Below are 15,342 nucleotides of genomic sequence, written 5' to 3' on the forward strand. Positions count from 1 at the left end.
CTTTCCTCTTCTTGTTTTAGCAGTGCTGTGTTTTACTTGTACCAGTATATATAAATAAAAAATCTACAGGGAAGAGCTGTCGTGTATTCCAACACTGCTGCAGTGTCCATTCTAGTCCATGAGTATGTAATAAATTTATTCAAGACATCTATGTGAGTGCTGGGACTGAAATCCCAAGGGTATCTTTGCCATTCTGAAATAGCAGTAGTTTGAAAAACTTTAGGTTTTCTTCTTCACATTGATGTGGGGTTTGTTCGGCATTTGTAATTGTTAGGCAGTCAATAAACATTTACACAGTTGTTCAAAGCTATAATTAAATTATTAAGAATATTCAACTTGGCTTATGTAGCAGTTGAATGTAGCCAGTGAAATTATGTAATTTAGTACATCTTAGTACATTTTATGTACTAATCCCATGTATTAAGTAGAGGAGAAGAAGCTTTAGCTTTAGCTGTGCTTTTAGTTCTAGATTTTAAAGAATGCATTGACAGATAAAGTAGTACACAAAGTTAATTAAATTTGTCTTGTCTAAATAGGAAGACTATGAAGTACATAATTAAAAAGCCTTTCACATCAAAAAAACCCAGAAAGTATTGTTTATCCAGTAATTATGTGTGTCACGCTTGCTTCAGTAAGCACTTTCGCAATAAGTCTTGCAAAAAATACTTGCTAGAATGTGCAAGTACTAGAGGTGAAGGTGGTGTAAAGGGCCTGGAAATGCTTCTATGTTGTGCTCAGGTGGGAGTGCTTAATTAGCAGTAGTATGCTGCTACATTGGCTTACGGGGTAGATTATGCCTTCTTTTGACACTCTAAAACCTCAGCAGTTCCTTGGATTGCTGCCACCTGTCCCTTTTGTCTACACAAAGCAAAGAAGTGAAGTAAAAATGTAGCAGTATCATTTTATGTCACTTTATTTCTAACTGCTGGTGTCAAATAGATTAAGGATGAAAGACACTGTCAAGAAACAACGCTTTCCATTATGAGATACCATTTTATTGATCATTTTCATTCTGGCTGATTATAGGTTATTATGGCTATGCGCCTTCATCAGGGCTTGGCTTCTGGAAGCCAAGTAAGAGCTACAGGGGCTGTATGAACAGCAGAGTATGGGCTTTACAAGCTGCAGTTTCAGTTCCATGGCACCCCTCACTGCTTGTCTGTGGCCATTGATGCCACACTGGTGAATAATCTTTTTTTTCTCTTACTGCTTACGAGCCTAGGTGATCAAACTCACAGTGATGCAGCACACAATGAAAGCTATACCTCTTACAACTCAGCTTATCCTGCAGTGGGTTACTTTCTTTTCTGCTTTCTGAAGGTATTGCATGGAGAATGTCCAAAAGTCTGCTGGTGGCATAGTAGCTTAAGCTTGAGAAGTTCAGATTCAGATTTGAGAATGGGGCATGAGGTGTGAAGTCTACTTGGAATAACATTATTTCCCTTTTTTTTTGGAAATGGTGACAGTGTGGTGACATGCAGGTTTATCACAGTCATGAGAGATAGCAACAGCCAAGCTGGCCCCAGAACAGAGAACATTCCAGCCCATTCTTGTTCCTCTGTAATTGTTTTGTATGCAACCCGGTGCCCTGCTGTGAGTGGGTATGATGACATGTTACATCAATGTTATAGAAGCCTTGCTCATTCGTCTCTGCTTTTCATTGTTCAGAAGATTGACTTGTGTGTTATAATCTTTGAAAAAAGATAAGATAAAAAGTAATAGTGTTCATCATTACATGTCATAAAGTGCATTAATGCACTGTCCCCCAGCTAAACTGCAGAGTTGTAAAGATGATCTTCATGAAAGGCAGGACAGGAGGACATGGCTAAAAAGGTCGAAGAATTTCAAAGATGACTTCTGACTCCAGAGCATGGCCCTTTTTTGGGGAACATCAGGGGCCTCTTGGCTTGAAGTTCATAGTATGGCAGTGATCTGATTTGGAAAGAAGCTGAGCATTAGTTTGTCCTGTTAATGTTGGCGGGAATTTTTGTCTTGATGTTTTCTGCTTTTGAGTTTTGGGTCCTGTTCCTACTGGAAGTTAGAGGGAAATAATTTGCATTAAGCTCACTGAGACTGTGCTTAGCTGGAAAAGGTTTTATCCACCAAAACAATAAAAACCACATGGAAGATGGTGTAACAACATCAAGATGAAATGTTTGAGAGCCGAATTTAGTTTAGTGGAAACTGCAGAAGATTTAACAAAATGCTTTGCATCAAGTATTAGCAATTGTTCTGGATAGCTCTGGAAAGGGAGACTCATTTTGAGCCCCAAGTTATTGTACTTGTCTGACAGTCAAAGCAGGTAGATGAGGTAAATGTAAATTTTGACCCAGGAGCTTTATCTGCATAAAGAGGCAAAGCTGCTATTTCTGTATGCAACTTTCTGTAGCTTACAACATTTCCTCAGGTCTGTTGTGGCTAAGGCTGAGGGCTACCAGTAGCCAAGCCCCCTTTCTATGACAGGAAGCATGAGCGGCTGTGAGAGAAGCCAGTGGGATAGGCAGGCTAGAGCAGTCCTTGTAAAATGCAGAGCCTTCTCCAGCCTACCTTGTTTTCTCTCTGTAGAAAAGTTGAGACTTTGGTTTAGTTTGTAATCAGTGATGTATGCAGCCCCAAAATGACTGATGAAATTCTTACTTTAGGAGGCTGACAGATTAGGAAATCCTGGGTTTAGAAGCTTCCGAAAATGTGGCTGAAGTGAACATATACTTACTATGTGTATTTTTATTTTGTCATTTACACACTGACGTGAAAGGGGCAGTCTTGGTTGTGCTTCGTCAGACATGTCAGCTTAGGTTTTTTTCAATGTTCAATTAAGGAAATGTTTCCTAGCTGCCAAGCCACAGATCTTCTCTGTTACCGGGAAGACAGGATATGGGTTCTGTCCTTCAACATCAGTGACCACATTAAATGACGAAAAGAAATCACCTTCTGGGGAGAAAAAATACGGCTCTGATTGGGCCCAAATGTTATTTGGAAAATAATTTTGAAGAGGTGTAGGTGAGAATGCCATCTGGCTTTCTGTTATCCTTGTGTTGATCTGTGCTTAGACAAGAGAACACTTTACAACCAAATTCCAGTGTTATTAACTTTTAAAAAACGATTAAAACCATCCCATTGTACATTGAACATAATCAGTTTGGATTCCTGAAGGCAGAGTGAATAGGAGAGTCAGTGATGACATTTTAAAAGACCAGCAGTTGTTTATTCCACAGCAGGGTCTCACTTTATGGCCCATTGCAGAAGGGGTGAGTCTAGCTTAGGGTGTGCTAAGCTGAGCTGGGTCTACCTTCTTTCTCCTTCAGGCCTGTTCCCTTCTTCCAGATGCTTCTGTAGGCATAGTAACTACTTCTGTTAGTGGAGAGAGACTATGTTTGTGGGTACTGTATGCTGGCTGTGTAGTGCACCTGCTCCTATTTGCAGGAGGAATAGGAAGATACATGAAAGAGGATGGCCTAAGCTGTGTGTCTGCGTTTCAGCTGAGTGGAGGGTCAACATACAGAAATGCCAGAGTTGCACAACTAATGGAGCAGAGATTACCTTCGACGTTTCTCGTACTCAGTATACAGTCTGGCTTTCTGTGTTTCCTAGTTGCCCTTTCGTTTGTCAAGGCAAACAGCTTATTTGAGATGATGTCTGCTCAGTGGGGATCATCACCACAAAAGCTCTATTGTATAGGTTGTGTGGTCATGTGAAGCCAAATTCCTGGTTTTGCACATCTCAGAATGAATCTTGTGGAGTACTCATGGGGTACTTTTCCACAAGTTTGCAATACATTACTGAACAGTAGAAGCAAGGTTTTGCACAACATTGCTTATATATAATTTGAGATATGTCTCTCTTATCAAAACATAAATTACTAGAATAGGTTTTTGCATCAGTACATGCTTGGCATAAATAGCAAAAGATGCTAAAACATAAAGAAATTAAAGGACATGACATCTTTTTTTCTTTTGATTTTAGGCTAATGTTAATGTCACTTTACAATGTGAGTATCAACTTGAAAGGCTTGAAATACATCAGTGAAAGTCCAGGTTTTATTCCTTTGCTTTGGTGGCTATTGAATGGTAAGTTGCTCAAAGAGCCTTGTGAATTGTGACTTCTGGGATTGTAGACTGGCAATAGGTGTTGCAGAAAATGAAACAGAAGTTTGTATATGTAACCTGATTATGTATAGCTTTTCTCAGATTAAAAGTAAACACAAAGGGCAAATAGCTAAAGAGAGATGATGTGCATATCATGTAACATTTTTGGCACTGTATGTAATATTCCATTAATACAAAATTTATGAGTAGTAGAATTAGAAATACAGAATGGAGAAACTTGATGAAGTGGATTAAAGAAAGCCACCTGTATTTTCACATACCAACTTTAAAATAAACTGTAAGGGGAAACTGTATATCAGTTCACTGCCATTTAGCAAAAGAAAGTATAACTCTGCTCTAACACATTATGGGGAAAGAAACCTATCTCTGTAACTATGCTCACTCGTGACAAAAGTGGCTCTTTCTACAGCTGAAGAGAGTCCTTGTGCTCTAATAGGATTTGGGCTTGCAGGGCTTGAGTACTATTCCCAGCTTTGGACAGTGGAGAACTTCAGGGATGTCCGGGACTTCTGTTTCCACCCTCAGGTACATGAGTGACATCAAGGCTCTGCTCTTTTGGAGGCTTCAAATCCTGATGTAGGAGCCAGGAGAGACTGATATTCCCCATGTACATTGGACTTGGCTGGCAGCTGTGTGCACAGCTTGTAAGGGACAGCAAGGACAGCAGTATTGAAAGAGCCATGACTTTGTCCTTCCTAAGAATGGCTCCTAGAGCTAGTCTGTCTTAGCTTTCTTAAGGTTTTGTGGCTTGTCTGAGGGAAGATTCATAGTTCATAGGACTGGGGCAGCTTGATCATCCAGGCACCCTTTGCTGCTATGCAAAGCTTTTCTAAAGTACAGGTAGTAAATACAAACAGCAGCTGAAGTGAGAGAGGCTGTGTCTGCTTTTTCAAGGAATTCATTTGGTACTGAAGTTTTGGAAAAGCTTTGGTTTGGGCTGGTATACTGGAAGCTACTGTTCACAGCTACTGCTGCTCACAGTTCCCTCAACTGTTTGACAGAAAATATAGGTACTTGTGCTTTTCACAGAATAATTTCTTGCTTTGCAGTGCCAAAGGCTCTCTTTTCTGGGATCTCAGAGGATTAAGTAGCCCTTGTAAGACTGCTGGAAAGCACCAGTTTTGTTCTTTTGGTATAGTCTGAGAAAAGCTGCATTCTGAGAGGACATTGAATAACAGTCCTTTGTTATGCTGTACTTGTTAGTCCAGATTCTCCTTTATGTTTTGCTATTATATATAAAAAGATAAATAAAGCAAAAATCCACAAAATCCCTTTTCCAAATCCCAAAATAAACCAAACAAAAACCCAAACACCCTAAAAACCCCTGTCTAACCGTAAGTCCCAAGTATGCCCTTCTAAATATTGCAATAAAACAAAGAAGCTAATTATTTGATGCAGTCTGGTCTTTCAAGAAGGCTCCTGGATTACATGAGAGGATCAGATGGGGCACAGTTATAATTAATTTGCAGCTGTTAATGACAATAAGAAATGGGAAGGCTACTGTGCACTTTGAAAGTGTTAATTGTGCATGGCTGGGTTGTAGAAGGAAGGACAGGCATGGCTAATTCCTTCACTTTTTGATAATAAAGTTCTCCAGTTACAGCAAAGGAGGAAGATTCTCAGATAAACTGCATCTGTTGGTTCAGATTTCTGACTTTGGAGGAAGTCTGCTTACTGTCAAGGGAGAGGGCTGACTAGCTTATGTATCAGGTGAGAGCTCAGACCCAAGACTCAACCTTGTTCCATTTATTTTGTATGAGATCTCTGTAGTTTTCTCTACATATAATCTATTTCTAAATATTTTAACTTGTAAAACTTATTAGCTTCCTTCCACTCCTGCTCCTCTTCTGTTTCTGTAGCTACCATCTTCAGCTTCTGATAGCCGCGATTCAGCTTATAAACACCTGGAGCTGCTACAGCATAAGGTCTTAACAGTTCTATCCATGCAACAGAGTAGAGTGCTACACTCTGTTGGCAGGGTATCCTGTGTATGCTGCCTTCCTGCAGGAAGCTTCTTCAAAGAGTGTTTTGATTAAGGCTTATGAGATGATTCAGCTTTCCACAGTCCTGTAAGCTTTTATCAGCATTCCCACTAAGAAAGGCCCCAGAAATCATCCTCTGACTTTTATTTTCAGAGAATCATCCTGTTTGCTTTTCCATCGTCAGTCTACAAGTGTCTGTGACCTCAATCTATACATCAAGGCCATTTTCCTCCCACTGGCCTGTATGCAGCTGATAAATCCTTCGAATTCCTTCTCTGAATTCCAGTCTCTGCTCTGTCTTGCCCCCTGAAAAAGAATGTCCTTCACATTAAGTGAAGAGAGCAAACAATTACCTTTATTTTCTTTATTCCCCTTTGTAGTATCTGAAGCAGAGAGGTATTTGATTCAGGTTGTCTAGCAGGCTTTTTGAAGAGACAGGAATATGCCTTGACATTGAATACATGTATTGGAAGAGAAAGGAGGAAAAAAATCTAATGAAGATTTCTAGTGGAGTAAGAATGTTACCAGTAAACTGGGTTCATCTGTCCTACTGTCTGGAAAATTTGGATGAGCTGGTATGACTTCATACTTGCTAACAAGAATTCTTAATAGCTCTTTCTGCTATAGGCTATATTGATAACAGGAGAAAAACAAATGTTTGACATATTTTTTGAAGGTAACACAGATCTCTGCAGTTGTAGCACTTTATGAGGTGGGCAATTTTTTTTCCTGCTTTTTTAAACACTGTCTACAAGATGGGCACTTTAATAAGCAACACTAACGTTCTCAGCTAACTTATGTAGCTATTGTATTTTTGCATAGGTATCAGCTAAGCCTACCTGTATCTTCCCAGGCTGGTGCCAGCAGAAAACACGTGAATGATGACTCAGATTTCTGTCCATGGAGCAGCTTCTGGGATCAGTAGAGTTCTCTTCTTGCAGAGCACCATTTGTTTGCAGAGCAGCTGTTCCCATCTTGCAGAAAATAGGCAGCTTTAGTTTTTTCCATCAGCTGCTGTCCCTGTGTTGATGTCTTGGCTAAGGGTTTTGTTTTTTTTTTTAAATTTGAAAAACTTTCAGATTTAAAAAATCCTGTTCTCAGCAATAGAAAAAAGTTATAAATTTTGGTTAGAAATTCACCTGAGTTTTCTGAGGTTTTTTTTTTTGAGGCTTTACATCTCCAGATGTACTAAGACTTTCATTCTGTAATTCCCAAAGAAGTAGACTGGGACTTTTTTCTTCCAAGGACCTTCTAAAGAATAAGAAAACAGCTCAGGTAGTAATAACAAAGACTAGCTTTATGTTTTTTAGTTTTTGATCATACAGAATATCTACTAACAAATGGGTGCTGGAGAATAAGGGTCTAGGCTCTTCTCTGTTTTTTGTGTTGGTTTTGGTTGTTTCTGTTTTTTACTATTCTGTATCTTTGTTTTGGTTTTCCCCCACTTTTCTATGAGTAAAGTCTGTGATGTTAAAAAAGATTGCTTTCCATGGATACATGAGAAAGTGTAGAATTCAGAGAGATTATGCAATGACATTTCACATCTATAGCTGGGAAACTGCTCCAGGTACTTCATTAACCGAAAGACAACAAGAGAAGTATGACTAATTTTAGATCTTGCCCTTCAGTTTCCTCCACCACAGTTCCATACGGAAATCTAACTTTGTTTATCCAGATTCTTTGCAAATGACGGTCTTTATTATAAATGCCTGTATGAAGCACATTCTCATTTTGCTAATGCTGCCTGCAACCTTCAATATTTGCTTTTTGTGACTAACCCTGAAGGTTTCTAATGCCTTGCTTTTCTTTCTGACTTGCTTATGGCAGTGAGAGGTTTTTAAATTCAGGTTATTTGCATGGCAGTGTGTTATTTAAAAGACATCTGTACAAACAGAACCTCCCTATTTATAAACTGATGTCTGTATTAAGACAAATTTTGGTTCGTAAATAAAAACCTCAACCAGTCTTACAAGTGCTCAGCAGTTTCATGCTCTGGAGACTATGAAACTAATCTTAAAAAGAGGATTGCCCTTCTTGCCCTTTAAGGCCACATCCATTTTCTTAAATGCAGAGGTGTCAGCTCTGACGCACAAAATCCCTGAAGCAGAGTTAGCTGAGAGGCTGGAAGAGTGGCTGGGGGAAGTCTTGCTGGATGCTTGCCCTTTTCCATACTCCTTTCTAAGCAGCTGCTTGTACTTGCCCACATGGATCTCGCTGGCTGTGTGGCTCTTCTTGCCATCTGAGCCAGAGGTTCTTGACTAGGTCCTTGCCGTACTTAGCATCAGACTCATGCAAACTGGTGTTCTTCTGTGAAGCGGAGTGTTTCTCCTTTTGTGAATGAGAGTAAGAAAACCTTAACTCTGGGAAATGCATCTGTTGCTGTAAAACATTGGGGTTTTTTCTTATATTCTTACCCATTCAGTAGCTACTGTGGGAATCCTCAAAAGCCCAAGCTAGGACTGATAGGAGCTGGATGATGTATCTAATAGCTCACCCACAAACCCGCCTGCTGCAAAGCAATGTCTGCTCAAGCTCCTTTTCACTCACAGCCCCTAAGTAGCAGTTGGGCAAACTGGGACCAAACTGCTGCTTTATTCCGGACCCTGGCAGTCTCTCAAGGGTTTCCCAAATGAAAGTGCAACAAGTGTGGGTCTGTAAGAGAGTGAGGAATTCTGGTTAGCTGAACCGCATGTGAGAGCAGCCACCTGGCTAGGTGAGAGGAGTCTGCAGCAAACCCAGCTGTTACACAGAAGCTGGGGCAAATGTGATGCAAAGAGAAAGGGTATCTGTGTCCGTAGGAATTGCAGCGGCAAAGCTCTGTTTTCTTTTTGTTTCCTGCTCCTTCCCCACATAGCATCTTTAATGCAACACTTCTTGTCTCCTCAGACCTGTCAGCATTACAAAAATGTCTGGAAAACTCTCTGCTGCTGCAGATACTGGCTCAACTCTGCCAGCTTTGGCAATGCAGAGAGATCTTACATAGGGTAAGCCATGGCCCTGTCTGTGCTGAGCATGCTGTGAACATAGGTAGTCTGACAAGTCCATAAAAACAAAAAGGAGAGTGGAAGGTTGCCCCTTCATGCTAGAGTCTGACAGTAATTGAATTGAATGACCTTAATGACAGTGGTGGGAAGCTTTTGGAATACTGCTTCTGTACATAAAATAGCTGTAAACAGGTTAGTGGTAATAAATCTTGCATTCAGGTGGCCAGGGAATGGTATGGCCACGTGTAAATTGAGTTCACACAACTCGGAACCAATTGTAGATAAGCTGTTTAGCATTGATGTAAGGCAATTACTTAAACCCTGCTGTAGGGAACAGTTCATCTGAGAGCATGGTGCTAATGACAGATGTGACTAAAATCTGTCCATACTATCACTTGCTTTTGTCAGTGACTGAAAGACAGTGACATCAAACGGTAGTGCTGGCAGCTAGCAGAACGTCAGCAAACTCCAGCAGTTTCAACACCTTGTTAAAATTGCATCAGCGTTTTATGGTGGTGGTAGGCTTATGTGATGCTTGTGATCACCGACTGAGGCAAGCAGCTTGATTTCTTCCCCTGTTCTCCAGAAATAATGACTATGGTTTTGAAATGTTAGTTGAAGAGATGTGTGTGCTAGTTGTTGGGAGGATATGATGCAGTGATTTGATTACAGCTAAAGGATTTTTTTTATCTTGCTCAAACAAAATGTTACTCAGCTAGTGTAGAAATGACTAAATCTGGAAGCTACTGAAATAAATATAATGCTGAATAATGAAGATTCCTTACATGTCTTCTGAGTGTTCCTAAGACAGGGGTTTTAGCAAAAATCCCTAATGAGATTGGAGAGACAAAAGAAAGACTTCTAGGTTGTTGGGTTGGTTTTTTTAATCCTCTTAAGAAACATGATTATCCATAATAAGTAGTATTCTCAAAACCACATGTAATCCTAAGGGAGTATATTTTAAGGCATATGTATTTATTTAACTTGAAGCATCTCAGAATACATGCACAACAATGCAACCAGAGGTTAAATGCATATTAAGTCATCTTCTGCTGCTGGATCATTTCTTTCCTTTGCTATATGCCTGAGTGCCTAATCTGTTCTTCATTTGAGTGACTCAAGCCTTTGAGTTGCCCTGGCTGCTGCTGGAGATTCTTCCTAGAATGTCTTTGCTCTTACTGGAAAATATTCTTGCTTGTCAAGCTGGAAATTGTTTCTTGATCTCCTACAGATCCTAATTTTGTTAGCTCCCCTGCTAACACTTCTTCCCTGATCAATTCTTTACCTTCTACAGCCTTTAAACATTTGCTGATAATAGTAACAGAAATGCCTATAACAGTATTAATAACAAAGCACTTTTTATCCAGGGACTTAAAACATTGTGCATATATGAAGCTTCCCAGCAGTACTGCAAGTCATTAAAAGTATTAATGGCTTTATTTCTTGGAGGAATAACGTCACACAGAGAAAAGTGGTAATGAACTACATAGATTTCACTCCCAAAATCTTATTTCTTCTTACCTATTTGGGCTATGGTTTGTTGCTGCTATTTCAGGTCAATAAATGTAAAATAATACTAAGTACAGAGAAAGCAGGCAACCTCTGGCAGGCATGAAGACAAAAATTAAAAGAATGGGAGGATGAATTCAAGGCTTTTAGTCATATTTTGATTAGGTCAGAACAAATCTGAAAACCAAAACTTGCACCCAGGTTTTTTTCAGAAGGATTCACTAAAGGGTTGCTGTCCAAGACATTGGACATAAAGCCTTGCTGTCTGCGAGGCTGAGTTGCAGCATTTCTCTGTGAATTATGACTTCTCAGAAAATGGCACCTGCTGGAAATGATGATGGAAAGAGACCCCTTAGAGCCTTTAGCCCAGGTGGCAACAGTCACTGTTCTGTGCGTATGGCTGCTTCTGCAGCGTGTGCATTTAGTTTTTAAAATACTGATTTGAATATTTAAACTTGTCTAGTATTCCAAATAGCTGCAGTTCTCATTGCACAGAAAATGTATGTTATTGTTTGGTTTTGGACAATTCCTGTGTCCTAAGACTATATCCCACTCTGTTGGTTTCCCAGGAGGAAGTAAAATTCTTTTCTTCAGAGGTTTATACTTCAAACAGGGAAGAAGGTATGATAGAAAAGACCTGCATCTGTCACTTGTCATGGAAAATGGAGGAAGAGAGAGTGAATGCTTGGCTTGTGGTTGTAGCTCAGATGTCACAATCTTTAATATTGTACTTCAGCCATGTGCTAGTGGGAATTACTTAAAAATCCCCATCTCAACAGTTAGTTTCATGCCTAAAGCCATAGTTTTCTTCACTTTCCATGATATTCTGCTTTCTCTCCTGGGTGCTTTCAACATTTCTCCGTATGCTTTAATGAATAATTCTGCTCAGTCCTTTTTCAGGTCACCAGTGTTAAGTATTAAATAAGATAGGAAAGGAAAGAATTTGCCTCATCCCACCAAAGGCTTCCTTCAAACTCAGTACAGTGTGGTTTATTGCTGCACTGCATTTATGTTCCTTCAGTGAGACTTTGGTCTCTGTGGTGATTTTGTGATCCAAATTAATTTTTCGCAACATTTCTGCACAAGGCTTCATCAAAAGCTTACTGGAGACTAGGTATGTTAATGACAAACACATTAAAAATGCATGGCACGTGGAACAAATTACTACTTCAGCCATAAAAATATATTACACATTTTCATTTGAAATATGCAGAATGGGGAAGTTCAAAACTGGGGCTTTCTACCAGATGCTTTTGATTAAGCTATAAACAACTAAATGCAAATGGACTGTTGTGAGCAATTAAAATATAATGCTCCTAATGTTTCAGTAATTAAAAATGCATCCTGTGCTCTTAACAGTAGAGTTATGTCTTCCTAGCTTAAGTCAGTCAAAGGTCTTTGCTACATTTCTCTGATGCATTCCTAAGCATCAGTGCTTAGCTTCAGTACCCATTACAATTTTGTGTAGATGGAGTTAAACACTTGGAAGGTTATACAAGGTTACCAGAAAGTTTTAAAAAGATTCATATTTTATTGAGCTTTGAAGAAATCTGAAGGCTTGTAGTAAAAGAAATTAAGAAAAAGCCTGGTGGTTGACTGCAGATTTGATCAGTTCGTCTGTTTTTAACTCTGAGTAGTCATGGAACATAGCTTGTTCTGCTCTTAAATCAGATTGCATCCAACAGTACCTCTTGGCTACTGACTTGATAAATCCAAGTTGATAAATTCCCTGATTTGTAGCATTTCCAACATTTGAGAAACAAGAGAAAGTTTCCTAGTTATCTCTCCCTCCCAAGCAGTGCTGAGCACAAGCTGCTGAGAAGGGCAAAGAGGTTTTCAGTTTCCTTCTAGAGCCAGCCAGCACCACATGACAGCTGTGAATTATGAAACTTCAGTTATTCCCTGTCTGGTGGGTCACGATGAATGGCATTGTAGAGCTTTAACGCTACTTTTCTGGACTCACTTCTAGTAAGCACTGGATTTTTTCTTCCCCCACTTTTAGACCCAGATACAGAAGTTTGTCTTCATGTGCTGCGGCTCCTCCAGTCTGTGATTCTGGAGCCGGAAGTATTGGTCAAGTCAGCCTCTGAGATGCGTGATACTTTGCCATTTCAGCGTATCATTGCACTGTCGAAGAGCCGCAATGCAGATCTGCAAGCACTTGCAAAAGAACTACTTGAAGATCTTAAAATACTTGAGTATGAAGCATAGAAGAGCTCTATGACATCAACTGCTTACGTCTATCTTATATTTTTATGCTGCAAGAGTTGTTGGAGGTAGGCTTGACTGAAAAAAAGCCTCTGCCTAAGTTCCTCTGACAAAATCCTGTTCAGAAATTGGGTAGCCCAACTATAATATTTGGGGCAAAAGTGGGTTTTGCCTGCCCAAATACAATGTCAGGTCATCTGTTAGAGATGGGACAGACTTAATTTCTTTGAGTAGGATTTTGCTGGTAACAAGTTTCTGAAATGATCCAGGTTATGTTATCTACTTGCTATATATAGGGAGTAAAGTAATAATTTTTTTTATTGACAATATATAGTTTATTGTAGTGGTAAGTAATCCTTTTGGTCCAACTTTCTTGCTTTTTCACAACTCTTCTGTGTCAGAATGCATCCCAAGTTCCAGTTTTAATGTTGTTATTTCTCACCATCTCTATTTAATAAAAGAAAACTTAAATTCTGTAGCATGAAATGGATTCTGCTTTCAAAATTCACATACAGATTCACTCAAACTGCAAGTTGACCCAGTCTGCGGCTGCCAGGTATAACAGAAATAGAGCCACTGTTTTTTTTAAAAGCCCTGAAAAAAGGAAATGAACTACTGGTCTATGGTACCTCGTTGTGTGCTGAAGAGCCTAAAATGAACTGCTGCTCTGTCAAGAGGAGCACTGTATTCTCTCACAACTGTTGTGTTTGTTAGAACTTTTGTGTACACCTCTTTTACCTCGGTGGTAAATGCGAACATTTGTGTGTATAGTATTGGCAGAATTTACAAATTTTTCTAGAAAAAAATAGCATCCATTCCTGTCATGACAGAAACCCAGCTGTTTTTCGGTGATGCTGTTCAATGGAATGGCATATGAGAAATGCAATGTTGTGGTAGCAGCTTTTTCCATTCTAAAGTTCCTGTACTTTAGATGTGAACCCTCAGCTGTGAATTTTGTATTAACAAAATACAATGTGAATTTCTAATCCAAATGTATAGAAAACATTCTTCTATAGATTTAGATGAAATATTAGGAAGAAATGTTTTACTATGGGGTTAGTGAGGCACTGGCACAGGTTGCCCAGAGAAATTGTGGTTGCCTGATCCCTGGCAGTGTTCAAGACCAGGCTGGATGGGGCTTTGATCAGCCTGGCCTAGTGGAAGGTGTCCCTGCCCATGGTATGGGGGTTGGAACTGGATGATATTTAAGGTTCCTTCCAACCCAGACAATTCTGTGATTCTCAAATATGAAGTAAACATTGTAGAACTTAAATATTATGATTGGCAGACAGTTTTAGAGGAAGACCATCGTAAAATGTGTAAATTAAGGTATAGGTCATCTCCCATTACGCTGTTTGCAGAATAATGAAAGTTCAGAGTTAGAAATGTAATAAATCACTTATAATATTTGCCTCAGATGCTACAGATGGTAGCAGTCTGATTTTGGACTGTCTGAAATGAAGGCTAAGATACAGATCTCACATACATGAAAGGGTTGCATGGGGTTCCACTTTGTTTGGGTAAATACATCGAATTTACCAAGTGCGGATTTTTGGAAGCATTTAAATCTTCTTTAAAGCATGCTTTTGTTGGATTTGTTTTCTTATCTTGCTTTCCTAGTTAAACCTCCTAGAGTTTAATCCTAAAGTGATCAAAATGATAATTGGTAATTTCCTGGAATATCAACTTGTGAAAGCATTAAAGTTTGAGAAAGACTAAAGGGCATTCGCTTTCAATGAGACGCCCATGAGCGTCTTTCATCAAACTTTTGGAAGCCAGTAAAAAACAGAAAGAGAATGTAATTCTGTGTGCAAAAGAGCTGATAAAGCCTTGTGACCTGTGGATTTGAGATATTTCTTGAAAATTTCCCTGTCCTTCCCAGCCCTTCCCCTAAAACCAAGCCCACCCAAGGGGCAGCAGGGGGTGCACAGGCTGAGGCTGACAAGGATGCTCTTGGCCAGGTTAGTAAGTGGTGGTAATGGGCTGATTAGCTGCCCCCAGGCAGGGTGTATGCTACACTGCCACCTTTGCGCTTGTGAAGGTTTCAATTTAGGTCTTTTCTGCTGTTACCCTATCTGGTCAAGTAGCTTGAGGGAGCTTAATTACCTTTGAGAGGTCTTCTCCCTCTGTCAACTTTGCTGAGAGCTGACTTTTAGATTCAGTGCTATGAGAGGGATTGGCAATGCAACTGCACCTCATTTTCATATGAAGTTGGGAAACAAAAGCTCAGGACTGTTCATGTTAATTGTGTGTCCACTGGCATGGTGAGCACTTAAAAGCTATGCTGAATTTGCGCTTAAGACGCTACAGTTTTTCCGGAGCAAGCTGCTTATATCTCATAAGCCTTTGAATGTCTCCCAGATGACTTTATTTTCAGGTATAGTTTGGCAGGACTTTTTCTTCAGAATCATATTCAGAATCAAGCTACCAAGCTATCAAGCTACTGACCTTGAGAAAGTAATTTTTATGTAGTAAGTGTTTCATTATGCAAGACTGATAAATTAGAAGAAGTCACCCCATCTATGAAACACAGGGTACCTTCAAAAATATCAG

At 39.6% G+C, this 15,342-nt stretch overlaps 1 protein-coding gene across 1 annotated transcript in view; it reads left to right on the top strand.

Annotated features, from left to right (window-relative positions):
* HSF2BP (heat shock transcription factor 2 binding protein) overlaps window positions 1-13,225 on the top strand; it is a 30,985-nt gene extending 17,760 nt beyond the window's left edge. Inside the window, exons 7-8 of the mRNA XM_005151711.3 lie at window positions 3,964-4,067; window positions 12,584-13,225. Of these exons, the coding sequence (XP_005151768.1) occupies window positions 3,964-4,067; window positions 12,584-12,792 (313 nt within the window). The 3' untranslated portion in view covers window positions 12,793-13,225. The remainder of the gene's footprint in view (window positions 1-3,963; window positions 4,068-12,583) is intronic.
* The last annotated feature ends 2,117 nt before the right edge of the window (window positions 13,226-15,342 follow it).

The sequence above is a fragment of the Melopsittacus undulatus genome, chromosome 2 (genome assembly GCF_012275295.1).
Source record: "Melopsittacus undulatus isolate bMelUnd1 chromosome 2, bMelUnd1.mat.Z, whole genome shotgun sequence".
NCBI lineage: Eukaryota > Metazoa > Chordata > Aves > Psittaciformes > Psittaculidae > Melopsittacus > Melopsittacus undulatus.